Genomic DNA, 21,565 nt, shown 5'->3' on the forward strand with positions numbered 1-21,565 from the left:
CGATGTGATTTTTATGTCCGCAGATAGGAGGAGGTTAGGCAAGCAGCCCGCGAGCACAATTTTTTTTTGTTTTTAACGCCAGAAACACATTTTTTACTGAAGTAAACAGTAGTCTATATATCACTCTTTTCTTTAGATGGAAAGCATACAGCTAGAATATATTTTTTGATAATAAAAGAACAATATTGTATATTGAATTATAAATTTAGTTTATTTTCATTACAAAACAACTTATAGAAGACATACAAAATCGTTAAAAATCATCTTCAGCGGAGTCGGTTTCCTCTGCACCTTCTGATTTTAAGTACACTTCTTTCGTTCCTATTTTCTAGACTACAGAATTGGGAATTTGGAAAAGGGCTTACTTATTCTTTGAAAGTGATGTTGGCTATATAGACCACTAAAACATATTTATAATACAACATACTTTTATAATTTAATACAACTATATTAATATAAATTTTTGACACGTCGTAATTTATATCACATATATTAGGTAACTAATACGTAAGTACGTACCTTTGAATTTTGCAAGTGTTTTTACGATAACCCGTGATTCTTAAATCCCGGGGCGACCCGCTAGTAAGTAATAAATAATAATAAAATAAATTAAAAAATAAACATATGTGCAAATCACACGTGGCAGAAGTTAAATCGACGGTCCATATTGGAAAGTTTATCCGTAAAATCTTCAAAAACGAAGTTTTTAAAATTAATCATTTAAAATTAAACATTTTTCACTATCTAAATGTATTAAACTTTAATACTGGGGTGAAAAAGTATAAATGTAACATATTATGCAAAAAGGCATATGCAAGGAAGACCACGTTGAGACAGCATATGCGGATATATACTAATGATAGACGATTTAAATGTGAAACATGTGGTAGAGCGTTAGTCCAGAAGTGTAGTTTAAGAAGTCATTTGTGTCTTGTGTTTAATGTCGGCCAGTGAGATCTTTGCGAAAATATAAAATTATTTATTTTGTGTTTTATTTATATCAATAATCAAAATTAAAATGTTGTGTGGTTTTATGAAACCACTGTAAAAGTGATACTTTTTTCATATTATAGACATTTAACTATAAAAAAATTTGGAATATTATTCCATTAAGGGTATAAAATCACTTTATCAATCTCAATTTTATACTTGCAAAATTGGAATGATAATGGGACTCATAAAAGTAGACTAAGTCTACAACTAATATTTTTATTGAATTGAAAAAAAAAAATTTTTTCAATAGTTATAAAGAATTCATAATTTGTTAAATATGATTAAAATTATTATTTTTTTTATTTTTTAATAGTTATAAAAAACATATATGCAATTCACACATGGTAGAAGTGAAACCTTCAAAAACATTTTTTTTATTATTAATCATATATAAATTAATCATTTTCCATTATCTAAATGTGTGTGTTCTTTTAAAACAGTATATTTTAATGATAAATTTTAATTTATAAGTTTAATATAAATTTTTAATTTGGGAAAAACTAAAACATCGAAAGTTTGAAATTCGATCAAATGAAAAAGCGGCAGTAAAGAGAGGCTGTATAATGCCTGCTATCTCATTTTCTCCCACGTTAAATCATATGATGAATTGATGTTTCTGTCTCTCTTTACCGCTGCATCCGGTTTGAAATCACGACGATTCGAAAGAAGTTTATCTATCTCATTTTCTCCCACGTTAAATCATATGAATAAATGTTTCTGTCTCTTTTTACTGTCGCTTTTTCGTTGCATCCGGTTTGAAATCACAACGATTCTAAAGAAGTTTCACTTCAAAAATCATAATTAACAAATTAATAAAATGTACTTTATAAGATCATGTGGTTAATTTTCATTAATGTTTATATAAGTTCATATTTTTAGGACCTTTATCTCAATTTTTCACGTTTTTAAACTTATTGACTAGACATTAGTCTAGTTATAACTTAATTATATATAACTTTTTTAATATATTATATTAAAAAAGTTTTTGTTTCCCGTTATTTCTTTGCATTCATTGTTTTAGCAATCAATGTGTTAAAATACATATTATATAAAGTGAAAAAAAAATGTTGGAAAATCTTTTTCACCAGTAATGGCTATGAACCAATTATTGTCTAATTTTTCAAGTTTGTAATAAAAACATTTTCAATTCGATATATTTATTTCTTACAATATAACATTACGAAATTATTTATTAATATGGACCTACAAAACTATATATAATACGTAATTATTTTTTTGGTTACTAATGACCACCAAACACATATAGGACCTCTCCATATAAATCTCCATGCTCATTTTCAACTTTACATCCGTAGTAGCCTGTGTCACTTTGCGTCAGCCCGACAATTGACAGATCAGAAGTGGTACTATTTCCGGCTGTTGTAGTTACAATCTTTACATGCTCAGATGAAGATATGGGCTTAGAGTTGTATGTCCAAGATATTTTCGGTGCTGGAACACCCGTTGCGTTGCAAGGGATAGTAACTCTTTCCCCAGTGGCTTTTGCTTGTCCGGATGGAATTAGTTCAGGATGGGGGGCAGCTGTTAAAACACATTAGACTTAGGGTTTGTTTCACACTGTATGGATAAAGTACCAAATAGCTGTGCATCATATATATTATTTGAAAGATAAAAGTTTCGAATAAGATACTTGGCATTTCATGACGAATAGCGCTATCTGACAGTCGTGAAACGCCAAAATAGTTAGGGTCTGTTTTACATATCCATACATTGTGAAACAGACCCTAAGGGTGGATGAAGTACCAAATAGCAAATACAAAAATTATTCGAAAGATAAAAGTTCCGAAGAAATTTCGAGCTATCTAACAGTCGTGAAACGCAACAATAGTGCTTATCCTACCAATAAGTAATAAATAACTTATTTGGAACTTATCCGGACATTGTGAAACAGGCCCTTAGTCTGAAAAATGACTGACATTCGCTGACAGCGTGAATTTCGTGGCAAGACTACAATCTCAATAATACTTTAAAACTTCCTTAAAAATAGTTTCACAAAGTCAAGGTGATAAATGAAATCAATTATGTTTTTTGACTCACCCACGACATTAAGTTTCATACTGTGTTCTTTCGATGCGCTAACATTGTTGTGTGATACGCACAGATAAGTTCCGGCATCTGTTAACCATGTGTCGCGAATGAGTAGGCGTTTGCCCCTGCTTCGGTTGTATGGGGTCACACGAGATTTAGGGGTACCATTACTATCTTCGCCATCCTTGTAATAGTCCTGCATTGGTTGAGGGCTGGAAATATAAGAAATATTCAAATTCTTACTTCCTTTATAATATTCCAATCTATGGAAACTGAGATAGACAAACTATACAGATACAAACTCGCAAACAGTATATAAAAAATCGCAAAAAATACACTAGTGATATTGGATTTCGAATCTACAGAGGCATGACTTAGAGGTACCAAAAACTGATAATAACAACTCTCAGCTACACTCAAACACGTCATGCGCATACACACATATTCACAAATATAAAATGTTTGAATCACTGAGATCAATGACCTCATGTACAATGCGCGAATATCGAACAAAACGGGGAAATCCCCGTCCTTTGTTTTCGGTCGGTTTTTTTTGTGCGTCAATTACGGGGGATTACCCGTTCTAGCTCAGAGCCTCACAAAACGATCTGCCTGCGTCAAAAGGACAGAGAATCAAAAGCAGACCTAAAGAACGTAGGATCGGGAATGACCAGCTGGCAAAAAATGTTCTAGAAAAAAAAGTACACAGCTGGAGCCTAAACTTCTGTGTTCATAATGAGGCTCAAGACCTATTTTATTACTAATATTTATAGATTCATTAATACACCGTGAAATGTACACATAACTTTCCTCTTTGAACAATTTAGATAAGAAGCAGCGATAATAGACATATGTTAATAAATACCAAACTGTTAATTTGTAATGATTTGTTTGGCATTTATTTCCTTGTTTTTTTTTAGTTTTTAATAAATTATAGAAATATAAAGCCAATAATTTTTTGTTTCAAGAATAATAGGGTTGCCACCTTTTGTATTAAATACTGGATCCTGAGCACACCCCATATACACACTCTTACTTATACACTCGGTATTACGTATATAATTGTTTCGAAAGGAAACAATATTAAATAAATAAGTAAATTGTTTGGATAAAGCTGTTTTACATGTATTTTTAATTTTATCGCCAAATTACCTATTACCATAATTTTTACAAATTAATTTTAATATTAAATTAAATATTAATTTTCACTAGTCTCCTACAAGTATTTGTGTAAAAATCCGTACTGCGTAACAAAAAGTACGGCGAGTAATAGACAAGAATTTTTGTATGGAAATTTGACACATTTAGATGTCAAATTTCTTTTCTTATTTTTTTCATTTGGTCATGTATTTAGTTTAATTTATGTTTTGAATTTCGTAAATAAATGTCATTCAAGTACTCACTTGCCGCCAAAGATGCAGTGAATAAATACCCGATCCCCGACTTTCACAGTCATATCCTTGCTAGTGTACAATTCAACTATTTCACTTTCGCCCTCGTTGGGTGTTACTTCCTGTATAACATATTCAGCGATGGGGACATCTTTATTGGGAGAGGCCGGCGTTCGCGCCAGACACACATACTTGAAGTTCTTGTTTGCATCCTCCTTTTCGACACTGGTTATATATAATGTGCCTAAAATATAAAGAAATGTTTTATTGAGTATGATTAAGATCTCTTTTTACCAAACTTTTCTCTCACTTCATCACAGCCATTACCCAATCGGAGAAATTGAGACAGCATATGCATACCTTCGGGAGCGAACGTCATCCTCACATCAGAAACCTCAGTCGAAATCAACGGGTCGAAGATGGATGTAAATCTCCAAGAGATCTCGGGCTTCGGGTACGCGTTCGACGCGTCACAATTCAATGAAAACGGCTTGCCTTCAACTGCCTTCACGTATTGGATGACGGCAGGTTCATGCTTAATGTATGCCAGATTCACATTTATAACTCCTGTACTGGCGGTGCCGTAAGCTGTTGAAGCAAAGCATTGGTAGCGACCGGCTGTCTCTGGTGTGGGGTTGAGGAAGACTAAGCTGCCTTCGTTAGGACGTTGGACAACGTTGACATCTTTTAATGGCTGGCCATTTTTGTGCCATTCAAATCTATGACAAATAAGACACCAAATATAATCTGAACTATTACTACTATTACTATATAACTACACTATACTACCGATAATTATACAATTAAAATACATTTATTGTTAATTATAATATTATTAAAACTAGCGGACCTGACAGACGTTGCATGCGATTAGGATAAACAAAGTAATGAAATACCGACTGCAGCGCCATCTGCAAGAATAAACCTTCAAATCGGTGCAGCTGTTTAACAGGAGTTAAGTGAAATACACGCGTACAATAGAATTAAATATATATCAAGTAAGCTATTCTATCTTTTAAGTTAGATCAAACTGCTCACTGGAGTGCAAATAAGATTGAAATCGGTTAAGTAGTTTAGAAATTTACCGTCACATTTTACGCGTCACGTTTATCTGTTACGCGCCATACCACAGTTGATTCGAAGAGATTCGAAGACATTAATAACAAAAATATAAAATATATAATAACGTTAACAATGATAGTAATAATTCGATTACAATTAATGGAATTGTAATCGACATAAACAATAGTTTAGTAGCCTTTTAAATGTAAACAATAAAATCTTTACACTTCACAATATTACTAAAGACTTCAATATTATATATTTACGTGTTATTTGACAGATGACTGTCACTATTTTCTGCCAAATAGCGTTTAATTTTAAAATTATAATAACAGTTACATTAAAATTACTACTACTATTTTAAAATAAGATTTATATATCAGTTACTTACGTGGTATGCCCATCTGGGTACTCCGTAGCACACTCCAATAAAAATGGTTCAGATACACGGAACAACACTTCCGCCGGTGCTGGCTTTAAGATGGGATAGGCTTGATCTGCCGCTGAACTGCCTATATATAAGTAATATAACATGAATTACTGTTTGTTTGTCTCGCTAAATACAGAATGGCTGGCCCGTTTTGGCTAATTATGATCTCGAAATTGAAGTTCAGCAAAGGTTTGAATGGAAATAGATAAAGAAAAAAAAATATATACTAAAAACGACAATTGAATTTTCCAATAAAACTGTTTTTGGGAAATATAAGTTATACCTATGCACACGCATTCTAATGCGTATATAACTTCTAAGTTATACTGACTTTAATTGGCATAACAAGATAAAAATTGAATTCTTACATTTGTAGAAACTAACAATAGGAAAAAAAATGCATTGAATGATTTTGTGTAACGCGTCTAGTTAAATAAAGGTTATTTAAATATCACAAAAATACTGAAATATTGACTATAGCTAACTTCAGTGTATCGGCTCTTTGTGGTAAGCGCGCGCATCGTAAGAATTTACCTACTCTCACATTTTTTATCTAACGCGCCAAAAGTAGAACTTCAAAAATTCTCACATCGTAATCATATTTATAAATGCTTTCAGAAATTTGTGTTTCATATCTGTAATATCAAGTCCCATCTCTTTGGTTTGCTTTAACACCGAAAGTATTTAAATGTCGCAGTAAAGTAGTTAAATCAGAGAGTGGTTGCCTGGAAGAAATCGATCGAAAGCGAAAAGGCCGCTAGTTTTTATTCCTATGTATTTAGTCCTTAAAATTTAATTATGTTCATCTTTAATATTGTAATGTAACGAAGTGTTAATAAATAAATTGAATTTCTACACAATTAATTAAAGATCTATATTCAATCAAGCGGCTAAAGTTCCGTCAGCCAGTGACTGAACGAAACCTTTAACGAGTTACCTAAACGATCCTAGGTAACAAGACTAACCTAAGCATCACGATGGCCATAAAAAAATTACTTAAAAGGCCGGCATCGCACTCGCGAGCCTTCTGGCATTGAGAGTGTCCATGGGCGGCGGTATCACTTAACATCAGGTGAACCTCCTGCCCGTTTGATCACTGTTCTATAAAATAAATAAATAAAATATTCACAATTAAAACTGATAATTTTTTGATCAAGGCAAGATGTTGCCGAGCACACACTCAAATCTAAATCATTTACCTTTTTTGCGTTTTAATCAATCAATCAGTTGCGCTACAATCTCTTTACGTCCTAGCCTCTGATTTCTGAATCTATTTCATGATCATTTTTAAATCTAATAGGCAAGTAGGTGATCAGCCTCCAGTGCCTGACATACGTCGTCGACTTTTTTTTGGGTCTAAGACATGTCGGTTTTATCACGATGTTTTCCTTCACCGTTCGACCAAATGTTAAATTCGTACATAGAAAGATATTCCATTGGTGCACAGCTGGGGATCGAACCTACGACCTGAGGTATGAGAGTCGCACGCTGAAGCAGCTAGGCCAACACTGCTCATTGCGTTTTAATATATTCGTTAATTTATACATATTTAACTTTAAAAGAATGTTGACTTACCAAAGATGCTGCCGACGCAGTAAATCCCCAACAGTGCTCTTAAACTTAACATCATTGTGTCTGAAATTATTTTAAGATGTCTATCGGAAATGGTCAAAAATGGATTGAGATAGGTTTGAGCGTAAGTTGTTGCGACATATATAACTCGGAAATTTTGCTTCGGTAACAAATACATAGTATAACATATTGAAAATAGCATGAATGATTGTTTTTCAAATATTTTATATAGTTTAATTCGAAATTATTTATTTTTCAGAAAATGGTTTGTATAGAAAAATATACATTAGTTTTTTTGTGTGAAAGAGAAGATGGTCAAAATGACAATGACAAAATGACAAAATGATGGATGGACAAAATGTACATGGATTGAGGCAGGTTATACATTCAAATTTTATTTGACAGCTAATTTATATTTATATATTTTTTTCATAACTCTTGAATGATTTAAAATAGTCAATAGAGAGATTAAGATTTGCGTTTATTTTTATTAAAATAGCTGTATATAACCTAGTACTCTCGTAAACAAAGCCAATGAAGCAATACAGTTAAAATCTATTATAAAGACATCTTATAGAAAGGACTAGTTGTATTTTCTCGTAAAAACCGAATGAATGTGTAATTAATATACTCGTAATTAAATTAAACTAATAAAAAGGCATTACGTACATATTATCATTTTTCTACGTTAATAAAATATATTTCTTTGGCAGTCTAATAGAATTCAGCCGGGACCTTTGATATCGGTAAATACAACCGGTATCTTATTCTAAATGATGCCGTCGTAAACGATTTTGACTGTACTTATATTTAAAATAAATGGTCTGGTTCATGAAAAGCAATATTATAAAATATTATTATTATTTATTGTAATTTTTTAAATAACCCGATCAAATTGAAGTTAATTTTAATTTAATAAATGAGAAAATAAATATCTATAACGAATTATTCAAATATACTCTTTGGAACATTTTGTTAAAAATCAAAACGAATTAGGTATAATCTGTGACTTACCGTCTCCGTTTTGGCGCGAAATGTAATGAACAATCGCAAACAGTCGCTGTATTTATATATCTCGATGCATCATCTTGTGAATTACCGCGGCAGGTGACACATATGTATATAAAATAAGGCGTTTTATACATATTTAGTTATGAGTTTTCCCTATATTGGATTTTTTAAGGTTTTTAAAATCGGCATATGCTTCGCTTTAAAATATTTATTTGTTATGTTGTTGTATAATAAATATTTAAAAATATATTTAATAAAATATTTGAAAAACAATCATTTATGCTATTTTCAATATGTTATACTATGTATTTGTTACCGAAGCAAAATATCCGAGTTATATATGTCGCAACAACTTACTCTCAAACCTATCTCAATCCATTTTTGACCATTTGCGATAGACATCTTAATCCAAATATTGATAAAAATCAAATAACCAATCGACGGATTGTAATAGCCATCTGTGGATACCAGCTATCCATGGTAGGTCGGATCGGAATATAGGGATAGACCTTGGTATGAAAATGACAGCTCAACTGTGCCAATATCCTATCTTATAATTATAAATTATTACACTAGTTTTTTAAATAATTAAAATGCTATTTGATATGTTTTATAAATAGACGTGTATATTTTAATATTATTTGTACGGTTTTACGGTTTTATTTACTTTATTAGGTTTTTTTTTTTTTATAGAACAGGGGGCAAACGGGCAGGAGGCTCACCCGATGTTAAGTGATACCGCCGCCCATGGACACCCTCAATGCCAGAGGGCTCGCGAGTGCGTTGCCGGCCTTTAAGGAATTGGTACGCTCTTTTCTTGAAGGACCCTAAGTCGAATTGGTTCGGAAATACTTCAGTTGGCAGCTGGTTCCACAGTTTTTTATGTTTTTATTTTTATTTTTTTGGTTTATATTGATTATCAAATATGAGTGTAAAGAGCGAAGAGATTGCATTCTATCCGTCGCCAAAAATTAATTGTCTTTGTAGGGTTTGGTTATTGGGATACAGATAGGAGATCGATCGGCTGTCATGGTCTGATCTCAGATTGTGGATTATATATTGGGTTCGAGCGTTAATCAGCCGTTCAATTACTACTAAAAACTGCCTAGACCTTTCACTAAACGGCGCCGTTTAACTAACGGCCTGAAAAATGTTCAGCTAGTTGGCTGCGACATATATTATACATGCCGGCAACGCACTCGCGAGCCCTCTGGCATTGAGAGTGTCCATGGGCGACGGTATCACTTAACATCAGGTAAGCCTCCTGCCCGTTTGCCCCCTGTTCTATAAAAAAAAAACATGCTACTCAATAAGCTTCAAGGTTTCATAAAAGATGCTGCCGACGCAGTAAATCCCCAACAGTGCTCTTAAACTTAACATCATTGTGTCTGAAATTATTTTAAGATGTCTATCGGAAATGGTCAAAAATGGATTGAGATAGGTTTGAGCGTAAGTTGTTGCGACATATATAACTCGGAAATTTTGCTTCGGTAACAAATACATAGTATAACATATTGAAAATAGCATGAATGATTGTTTTTCAAATATTTTATATAGTTTAATTCGAAATTATTTATTTTTCAGAAAATGGTTTGTATAGAAAAATATACATTAGTTTTTTTGTGTGAAAGAGAAGATGGTCAAAATGACAATGACAAAATGACAAAATGATGGATGGACAAAATGTACATGGATTGAGGCAGGTTATACATTCAAATTTTATTTGACAGCTAATTTATATTTATATATTTTTTTCATAACTCTTGAATGATTTAAAATAGTCAATAGAGAGATTAAGATTTGCGTTTATTTTTATTAAAATAGCTGTATATAACCTAGTACTCTCGTAAACAAAGCCAATGAAGCAATACAGTTAAAATCTATTATAAAGACATCTTATAGAAAGGACTAGTTGTATTTTCTCGTAAAAACCGAATGAATGTGTAATTAATATACTCGTAATTAAATTAAACTAATAAAAAGGCATTACGTACATATTATCATTTTTCTACGTTAATAAAATATATTTCTTTGGCAGTCCAATAGAATTCAGCCGGGACCTTTGATATCGGTAAATACAACCGGTATCTTATTCTAAATGATGCCGTCGTAAACGATTTTGACTGTACTTATATTTAAAATAAATGGTCTGGTTCATGAAAAGCAATATTATAAAATATTATTATTATTTATTGTAATTTTTTAAATAACCCGATCAAATTGAAGTTAATTTTAATTTAATAAATGAGAAAATAAATATCTATAACGAATTATTCAAATATACTCTTTGGAACATTTTGTTAAAAATCAAAACGAATTAGGTATAATCTGTGACTTACCGTCTCCGTTTTGGCGCGAAATGTAATGAACAATCGCAAACAGTCGCTGTATTTATATATCTCGATGCATCATCTTGTGAATTACCGCGGCAGGTGACACATATGTATATAAAATAAGGCGTTTTATACATATTTAGTTATGAGTTTTCCCTATATTGGATTTTTTAAGGTTTTTAAAATCGGCATATGCTTCGCTTTAAAATATTTATTTGTTATGTTGTTGTATAATAAATATTTAAAAATATATTTAATAAAATATTTGAAAAACAATCATTTATGCTATTTTCAATATGTTATACTATGTATTTGTTACCGAAGCAAAATATCCGAGTTATATATGTCGCAACAACTTACTCTCAAACCTATCTCAATCCATTTTTGACCATTTGCGATAGACATCTTAATCCAAATATTGATAAAAATCAAATAACCAATCGACGGATTGTAATAGCCATCTGTGGATACCAGCTATCCATGGTAGGTCGGATCGGAATATAGGGATAGACCTTGGTATGAAAATGACAGCTCAACTGTGCCAATATCCTATCTTATAATTATAAATTATTACACTAGTTTTTTAAATAATTAAAATGCTATTTGATATGTTTTATAAATAGACGTGTATATTTTAATATTATTTGTACGGTTTTACGGTTTTATTTACTTTATTAGGTTTTTTTTTTTTTATAGAACAGGGGGCAAACGGGCAGGAGGCTCACCCGATGTTAAGTGATACCGCCGCCCATGGACACCCTCAATGCCAGAGGGCTCGCGAGTGCGTTGCCGGCCTTTAAGGAATTGGTACGCTCTTTTCTTGAAGGACCCTAAGTCGAATTGGTTCGGAAATACTTCAGTTGGCAGCTGGTTCCACAGTTTTTTATGTTTTTATTTTTATTTTTTTGGTTTATATTGATTATCAAATATGAGTGTAAAGAGCGAAGAGATTGCATTCTATCCGTCGCCAAAAATTAATTGTCTTTGTAGGGTTTGGTTATTGGGATACAGATAGGAGATCGATCGGCTGTCATGGTCTGATCTCAGATTGTGGATTATATATTGGGTTCGAGCGTTAATCAGCCGTTCAATTACTACTAAAAACTGCCTAGACCTTTCACTAAACGGCGCCGTTTAACTAACGGCCTGAAAAATGTTCAGCTAGTTGGCTGCGACATATATTATACATGCCGGCAACGCACTCGCGAGCCCTCTGGCATTGAGAGTGTCCATGGGCGACGGTATCACTTAACATCAGGTAAGCCTCCTGCCCGTTTGCCCCCTGTTCTATAAAAAAAAAACATGCTACTCAATAAGCTTCAAGGTTTCATAAAAGTAATGCATATACATATATCGTTATCTAATGAGAGTGTATTTTTTCTGTCGTCATAAGTGCTTGTGATATTAAAAATTGTACTTTGTCTTTTACCAATGTACCGAGCGTTGGCAAGCTTCTATATATAAAAAAGAGAAAAAAAAAGACTTCTAACACGTGTACATAAGTACACATACGTTTTTAATTGTTTTATCAAGTGATGACTTCTTACGTAAACAGTTTCCTTACGGAACGCGCTACGGCGTCAGTCTGTCTTTCTTTTCTCTGACGCATACGGCAGCGACAAGCCGGCTCCTTCTCCCTAACTCTCACCCGCCGCGCAGACGGACATACACTTAATCCACTCTCTATTTGTGTTTAGTGTGTGTAATACATTTACTGTTGACTGCTTCTATAACCTCGTATTATCACAGTATTTAAAAGTGATTAAAATTTAGTATTAATTATTAATAGCCTAAGGTAAGTTATTAATTCTGTCAGGCATCCCGAGATACACAATTTTTTTATAGCGAAGGAGGATGGCAACATTTACTTCCGTAGCTTCTAGTGCAGCCATCAATTGCAGCAAAACATGGCCCGTTTAGAAGCCCCATTATAGCAATGCTATTGTTACGATATGGCTGACAGGATTGCCAGAGTACATAATGGAAAACTATTTACTATTTGTTTTTAGCTATATTTAAATTTTTATGTTACGTAATTTTCTGGAAGGATTACATTTGTATAATTATACTTCCATTTTGTGAAAAACATTTTTATTAAATTGCATTAGTTTCCAAGTTTTAAATCTACGATCATACAAATGTAGGTATGTTATGTTACAACCAACTGTTTTATATTCGATTTTTTTTCCTTAACTTATAGGAAAATAGTGTATAGCTACCCTTAGATTAATATTGTTATTGCATTATTCACATTTCTAATGATTAGGAAAATTCAATTATGTATTTTTATTTTCCTTTGTACTCACTTTTCCTTAAGGATAAAAACGTAGGGTATCAACTACCAGCTGTGTGGTAATATATGTATCCCTTGTATGAAGTTTAGGGTCTGTTTCACAATGTCCGGATAAGTTCCAAATAAGCTATTCATTACTTATTGGTAGGATAAACAGTATTTTGGCGTTTCACGACTATCAGATAGCGCTATTTGTCATGGAATGCGAAGTATCTTCGGAACTTTTATCTTTTGAATAATTTATGTGTTGCATAGCTATTTGGTACTTTATCCATACATTGTGAAACAGGCCCTTAGCCTCATAAAACAATACCCAAAATTACAAATGAGGCTTGTGAAAAAATCACTTCGCCATACTCCTCACTAAGACCATACGAATTTGTGTGTAAATATGTAATACGAATCCCTTTGGTTATTATGGGTCACCCCAGTCGTAATGTCTATGTGCAATCTATAGCCCTTACACGCTGTGCTCTGTGTCCACCCGCATTAATAAGTTAACACGCAGTTCTATGGCCTAAATCTTTCATATCTCTGGTCGTCGTATATCTATCGTCGATATTGATGTCTTCTTTAAAACATTCATAATTTTGCTTTATTCACAACTGTTTCCACAGCGTTTTTTTTATTGCCTTTATTTACACTATCAGAACCCTTTTTGAAAAATATTCTTTACCTTATGATCATCAGAGATAACCTAAGAATATAATTATTAGTAGTTATGGAGCAAATAAACCATCAAATGTGTAGATACGTCACTGTTTAACTACTAAAATCTATGAAATAATCAGGAGGTTTGAATTGATAACATGAATAAAATTCTTGTTATTTTTTTAAATAGGGGGCAAACAGGCAGCATGTTAAGTAATAGCGCCGCCCATGGGCATGCTTAGAAAGCCATAAATACGAAGTAGATTATTGTTCATAAATAAATAAATACATGTATATCATTGAATAGAAATCCACACCACTAAGACATGACTATCGGTGACTTGTTTTCCATTGAAGTACATGATAATATAAGGAAAGTTATATTTTCCTTAAAGCACCGCTAAGCAACAGTGATAACTGATAGCAACCTATGACATTTAATTATTATTTATTTGATTATTCCCATTAGTGTAAACATTACGTTTTAGGGTAATTAAAAATGTCTGCTTTCTTTATCTTGTACGTTGACAGTTCGGTAAGGTGCAGAAACAATACTAATGCCAAACCCAATAATCTATCTCAATCTATTTTTAACCGTCTGAGATAGATTTCAGCCAAAACGGAATACACATTGAAACAGAAACATAAAGCACATTTCTAAGATTGATTGATTGGTAGATTAAAATATATATTTAATATGAAGGAACAAACAAAACCATTATTAATAAAAGATACCTGAATTTTTAAAATATTTTTTAAAGAATTTTTTAGTCACACTAAATATATCGATTTGCTGGTAATTTATGTTGTAATCTGTAGGTATACGATACATAACCGATCTTAATCCAAATATTGATATAAGTGTACCAATAACCAATCGACGGATTGTAATAGCCATCTGTCGATACAAGCTATCCATGCTAGGTTGGATCGCTGTATGCGGATAGACCTTTGTATGAAAATGAATTTTCAACTGTGCCAATATCCTAGAATCCTAAAATCTTAGGATTTTAACTTGGAACGAAGTTCCTTATTTTTTTTTAATTATTTAAAAGCTATTTGATATGTTTTAAAGATAGATATGTATATTTTAATATTATTTGTGTGGTTTCATTTACTTTATTTGGTTTATATAATCAATATAAAAAGTGTAAAAAGCGAAGCGATTGCATTTTATCGTAGGGTTTGGTTATTGGGATGCTGATAGATAGGAGATCGATCGACTGTCATGGTCTGATCTCAGATTGGTGGAGTAATTATTGGGTTCGGGCGTTAATGAACAGTGACATTCGTATGGCAAAAGTGCATTTATTAATTACTTACTTTATAATATTTATACATTTAGTATTCAAAATAATAATAATAATTAAATAAATATTCCCTCTGGCAGTATTCTTCTAATGTTGCCAGCATTTCATGTATTACGACAATAATAAAAAGCTGAAATATAAGAAGACCTCCAACTAAGATTTATGCCCTGTGGTGTAGATAGTGAGGTATATAATATAAAATATTGACGGTTTTAACTTACTACATGTAACTAACATGAGAAAGTAAAAATTAAAAATAAATTAGTTGTTAATTAATTAATTACTATTAATTGCAGCAGTCTTATGTTGGCAGAGGTTGTTTGTATAAGTTCATGATATTGAAATCAGCTTATAAAAAATTGTTTCATATAAATAACAGATGAGGGTATATTTTTCTAATCCCGGATCTTAGACTATTATCAAGTCATAATATTCATAAATTATAAACCTTAGTGTATTTTACTTGAAACTTGCATAAAGTTATAACTATTGCCATATTAATAAAAAAAACCTTAGTGTAGAATAAGAACGAGAGAATAGAAACCGTGATAAAACAGATATATTCATATGTGCAGAGCGGAAAAATCTCAAACTATAGTTTCAACTAGTCACATTCATTTATGACATCAATTAAATTATTGATATTTAAATTTCAAAGCACAATTTTCCTTATTTACGATTTTCTAATCTTTACTGATATTCTATAGACATACGATTTTAATTTATTATTTCCATAATCTCTTTTTTTAACATCCCTAATGACTATGGAATCACTATTACTATAGACTACCAAATAGTAATTAATTTGTCGATATAATATATTGGCTGATCGAAAAAACCACAAGTTTTAACAATCTTCTTCTTTTTTTTGGCTTTAATTTTTGCCAAATGGGCACAAGGTACTTCGCCAGTGTCGTGGAGAAGGCACGAAGAAGTTTTAACAATAAATATACACTGTTTAGGCTTTGACGTTGTTTATTTACGAGCTCTGTGACAAATAGTGACATTGGCAACTAGTTGATTATTTTGATACCAACGCCATTGATCTGACAATTGACATATACTGTGCATTACAATTAAATTATTACAACTCCATTACTCTTACCTATTTCAGAATTGAAAAAACTGAATCAAAGAATAGTTAATACGTACTAAGTATTGTTTTCGTAAAAGTGATAAATTTTGTAATTGTGATTTGCAATAAGAAATATTATTTAATTGTTTTGTATAAAGGTTTGTTTGTGTTGGAAGGAAATTGTCTTCATAGGTTAATACTTTTCTCAGTCCCTATTGGGATAATGTTGGGTCTTTAATTGCACATTATATCAACTGATCTACATTGAAGACAAGAAGAGTTGTTATCCTTATTAAAGGTTCAGAATATTGATACAAAGAGAACAATAACTTTGAATACATTCATAGATGTATTCAAAGAATTTTAAAACTACACATACCCATAGTTTATATGGCCCACAGCCCAAGTTCTGTATGCCATTTATTCGCCATGCTTAGAATTTCTGTTCTACATCTTGTTAAGCATTTGTAGCTTGCTCTTCTGATCTCTCATGATCAATTTAATCTCTTGAGGATTGTATTACCTAGTCAAGTCTATCCAGAAAGGTTATTAAAGGCATAAGTGTTTTTAGGTAGATACAGAAGCCTGACAGATGTCTAAGCTTCGCTCACTGACTGATGTCGATACAGCTAAACTTGTTTATTTTAGTTACTTTCACAGCCTAATGACTTATGGCTTATTGTTATGGGGTCACGCTGCTGATGTCGAATCTGTTTTCATTCTGCAGAAGAGGGCTATTCGTGCAATCTATAATTTAAAATGTAGGGAATCTCTCAGAGATAAATTCAAGGAAATTAATATACTTACCTTTCCCTCGCAATATATTTATGAAAATATTATGTTTGTATACAAAAATAGTGATAAATATACTAGATTAGAACATACGCACAATGTCAATACTCGGAACAAACGCAGGCTGCAATTTCCCCGTACTAGACTGTGTAAAGTCAGTAATTCTTTTTTGGGGAAAGGGATACTCTTCTTTAATAAAATCCCAGAGGCTCTTTTATCTCTGCCTTTTAATAAATTTAAGAAATGTATTAAAGAAAAGCTGTGTAAAAAGGCTTACTATAAAGTTATTGATTATCTAGTTGATAAAAGGGCCTGGGACTAGTGCTGGGCAGGCTGCCTCTAATTAATTTGATATATTTGTTTTAAATATTGTTTGATGATTTGCTTTTTTAAAAGAGTACCGAGAGTTTTTTACGCCGGCTTTTTCTCTCGGCCTACACCCTCTGTCTTTGCCGATGAGTAGGGATGCCTACAAGTTTGAATTGATTGACGTGGAATAAGTGATACCTAGAAGATCTTATGTTCCAAAATAAACGTATTTTATTTATTTTTTTATTTTTTAAGTCCATCTTTTAAAGTGCCTTCAGAAAAAAAGATGTGTTTCGTTGTGGGATTGTATTGGTAAATTAATAATGATAATGAAAAACTAAATTACAGATAGGTTGTGACAAAATGTATCTATCTTTTAGTCCCCACACTACTGTTGTTAACCAATTACAATTTTCATCACCGGTTCAAACCAATTACTGTTACTAAAAATAACAGTATTTTTTAGTACTTTTAGGTTTTTCCTTACTTTTTTGAAGACAACAAAACAAAGGGTTTTTTTATTTATCTACTTTATTAAAATCAAATTATCTTTTGCAGAAAAACATCTAATTGCAAAAGTCATAATTTTGATTAATAAAACAGATCTGGTCGACAGAATCTGCTTTCAACCTGCTTCTTCTTGAAGACAGCACATATCCCGACTTAGAAAAAAAGTGTTTCCGAAGGCACAGACGTTGCTGGCCGCTAAGTATTTTAATGCTATAGAGTTCAATGGTTCTAAATTTTTGTTAGTGCTCCAAAAAGTGCCAGCACTTTCAGTCGCTATTCATATTTCAGTTTCATTGTGCTGGGGCTCTGTCTCCGAAACATGCACAGTATGTTAACTGTGGATGCAGTTGCATTGTTAGTGGTTTTCCTTTGTTTCAAAAAGTCGAATATTCCTGGTTCCTTCGGTTCCACATTTGTTTCTATTGAAATATAAATCGCTTGTTCTGAAGTCGTTGCAATAATATTGGTATCAGAATCTTTTATTAAATGAGACAATTCTCTTCTTACTATCTTTGGCAGCTAACATATTTTCCGAGCGCCTAAAACCTGTTCTTAATATGGGATGTAAGTACGTCAAAATTTGAGTGACAGTTCTTGTTTCGTATTCTAAAAGCCTGCTACTCATATTTCGACGTACTGATGAGCAAAACATTTTGCCAATATGTTTCCAAAGCATTTTCAATGGTGATCAAATTTTCAAACAATCCACAAATTAGTGGTATAATCGATGAACTGGTCGGATATGTATCGGCACTAACGAGGTTTGTCGCCTGTTCGAATATTTCCAAGATCTTTGTTATTTCAAAAATTTTCTTTTTTTAATTATTTAAAAAATGTGAATATGTGCTAATTAAGGTCCCTGACTAGAGTAACTTCCTATCTAAGTAATTATACCTAGAAATGAAACCATTGAAAATAAAATTCAATATACACGTTTATTTATTAACACTTCGTTACATTACAATATAAAAATTGAACATAAATGAAAAGGAGGGCAACTGGTGGCCTTATCGCTTTCGAGCGATCTCTTCCAGGCAACCACATATAATTATTCGATCAATATTCAGCAGATGCATACTTTTAATTTAATTAATCGCTGTCAATTTCGTCATTATCAATATGTCTTTCTTCGTCCAAATCATCAACTGGTTCTGGTTGCTGGCTGGTTCTCTAACAGATACATCTGACACCTCTTTAGGAAAAGGTTTTCTTTTCCTGTTATGACTTCTCCTCTTAGATGCAATAATTGGATCGGATGCTATAAGCATCCAGTGCACAATGTCTGTATTAGTTTCGATTCTGGAGGTTTTCCTAGCATGGAAATGTCTTACCCTTTTAAATTTCTTTTGATTAGTTATCCTCCTAGCAATTTGTGTACTGATGCTGTCATTTCATACCAGTCACACAGTTGTATGTACATTTTTGCAGTTTCAATGCAGTAATTTTTAAAATTAGCGTAGTTAACACTAAATCCGCAAGATATTACACTAAGTATATTGGCAAATGATTTCTGGATCTCGCCCTGTTATAGACGCAGATTTTGCAGGTTCAGAAAATTCTTCCTGGCTGTATTGCCATCGTTCGTGTTTCCTCCTTGCTCCGGTTGGTCTACCACCAATCCCATTTCTTGATAGAATTTTCTGGTTATATCTTGTTTCCTCTTTTTGATGTTTTCTTTGGCTTCAGTGCCTCTGGATTGCCACTGACGTGTTTCCAATTTATATGATATGTGTAAAAGGTAATCATAACATCTCAGATATGAGTGAAGTATAGATTTTCCAAACTTGAAGGAAGCTGCCGTGGGGTGTTGTTTCTCCAGAAGTCAAGGTTGTTGTTGATGTGGTCTTGCAAACATTGCACGCCTGCGATGAGGCAGTTTTTGTTAATACGTTCCATATTTTGCCATCCATCATTGTACACACAGCATTATGTTTAAACGTGTAAGATTTATCTCCAAGAGTTACGTTTGAAGGCTGCAAGTTTAATATTTGTTCCTCAATCGCTTCGTAATGGAGTTTTATTTTTTCTTCGTCTTCTCAATCTGCAAACGAATGATGCGACTGTATCTTGACGAAGACGGGCTTGGGTTTTGTCAGAAAAATCTGCTTTCCATTAGTTGTGACCTCTGACATTTGTAAGGACTATGGTACATAAGATAATGTTCATGTCTTCATACAATGGGTTGTTGGCAAAACATTGTTTGTAAATGGAGTGTCCACGACTCCCGTCAAGACCCCATTTGTAAATTAATTCAATGGGTGAGTTTTTTGTATGATCATGGTGTACAAACAAAACAAAAGTACATCTTGCTGCAGATGAGCAAGTCTTTGAATTGTATGGTCCAGAATATCTTGGACTGAAATTGTTATATTATTTGGGTAACACTGTTTTTTTTTGTATCTACTATCTCATTGTAAGATGGGTAGATCTTAGCGCCTCGCGATTTTGCCCCCCCTTTTTTTTAGAAAAAGATGTAATTATATATAACATTGTGGGCCAATTACAAATCTTCACAAATAGTTTTTCTTTATGTAACAAGAATTACATTCCAATCATTTTTAGTGTAAAACAAAAAAGAAAAAAAAAACAGAATGTAATAAGCTGACAACGAAAGGTTATCAATGCATTTCATTTATCATGGTTGAAATTATTTTGTATCAAAGCTTTCCTTGTTGTCACCACACTTTCAGCGAACATATCAATGTCAATCGTTAAGTTATTAAATTTGTTCGCCGCTCTAACCATAAAGTTGCTCCCTCTATTATCATGGTAAGGTTCATAATTGTAAGTGTTTTTTCAGTGGATGTAGTCTTCCTTACTCATGTCTGTGTCAACTATGAGAGCTAAGGCTTCAACTGGTGTGTAAGGTTTTATAGCTGAACATGATGGTGTAGCATGTATTTTCATCCGTTTAAGTCTGTGTGGGCTTGTGGTTAAAGCTAAGTTCATTACCTGTGGTCATCTTATTAACAGCTGTCCTCTTTCCTTTCTTAGTAAGGCTTGCTTGAGCACAACAGCTCTGGGCTTGTGTCACCAATAATTGGTTGAAGCACTCTTCGTTTGGTTCGTGGGGAGTTGTTTTGTAGGGCAAAGCAATCGAAGAAACATCTTGCTCTGTCATTCTCTGTCTGTTACCGAGGAGCATAAGTCTTCATCTGTAAAGATGGTTTCAAGTTTTACGAAAACAACTCAAAATATTGAATTGGCTGAAAGCCTGAGACATGACTGTGCTACTAAATCCGGGTATATAGAATTTGATTTTTCTGTACGACTTAACATCTTTTCTCTTTGGTGATTCATATACTGGTGTTCTAGTTCTGTTTTATTTATCACCTTCTGCATTTTTGTAAGATTCACAAAAATTGCATGGGTCTTTTTTATTTATAAAGAACAATTATTGGACCACACATATTATAAGTGAATATAGCTGTGCAGACATATTCACGCCAATCTGATTGGTTTTCGTTAACAAATGAATTTAATTATTATTTTAATGTTCAATGCCTACGTTCGATCGCGCCTTGTGTTTGTGGATGATATGGTGCATTTATTTCGTTAAACTTAGTTCTAAAAGGAGGCTTTGAAAGTCTTTGCAACTTTTTAGGACTAGAGATGTTAACTCTGGATAAGATATCAGGGGTATCCAAAATTCCATTTACAAGTTTATACAGAAACATGATATCAAGCAGCTCTCTACGATGACGAAGTGATTTAAGGCGAAAATATGATAGACGATCGTTGTAACTTTGTATGAACCTGTATAACAGGATATCGTGATAAAGCG

At 32.6% G+C, this 21,565-nt stretch overlaps 2 protein-coding genes across 3 annotated transcripts in view; both read right to left on the reverse strand.

The window, feature by feature from the left end:
* The window catches only part of LOC110996039 (5'-AMP-activated serine/threonine-protein kinase catalytic subunit alpha), a 141,634-nt gene that overhangs the window by 99,663 nt on the left and 20,406 nt on the right, over positions 1–21,565 (reverse strand). The gene's annotated exons all lie outside the window — the stretch shown is intronic.
* On the reverse strand, positions 2,169–10,872 carry LOC110996040 (hemolin). Of its 2 annotated transcripts, none has more exons than XM_022263523.2 (7): positions 10,848–10,872; positions 7,501–7,560; positions 5,887–6,007; positions 4,794–5,152; positions 4,446–4,677; positions 3,052–3,254; positions 2,169–2,535 (listed from the first exon to the last, which is right to left on the reverse strand). In XM_022263523.2, exons 2-7 carry the CDS (start codon positions 7,553–7,555, stop codon positions 2,237–2,239), a joined length of 1,269 nt encoding a protein of 422 aa, XP_022119215.2. In that variant the 5' UTR covers positions 7,556–7,560; positions 10,848–10,872; the 3' UTR covers positions 2,169–2,236. The 2 variants fall into 2 exon arrangements, with proteins under 2 accessions (XP_022119215.2, XP_045489591.1); XM_045633635.1 differs by lacking the exon at positions 10,848–10,872 and adding an exon at positions 8,512–8,530.

Source organism: Pieris rapae, chromosome 24, assembly GCF_905147795.1.
Source record: "Pieris rapae chromosome 24, ilPieRapa1.1, whole genome shotgun sequence".
Classification (NCBI taxonomy): Eukaryota; Metazoa; Arthropoda; class Insecta; order Lepidoptera; family Pieridae; genus Pieris; species Pieris rapae.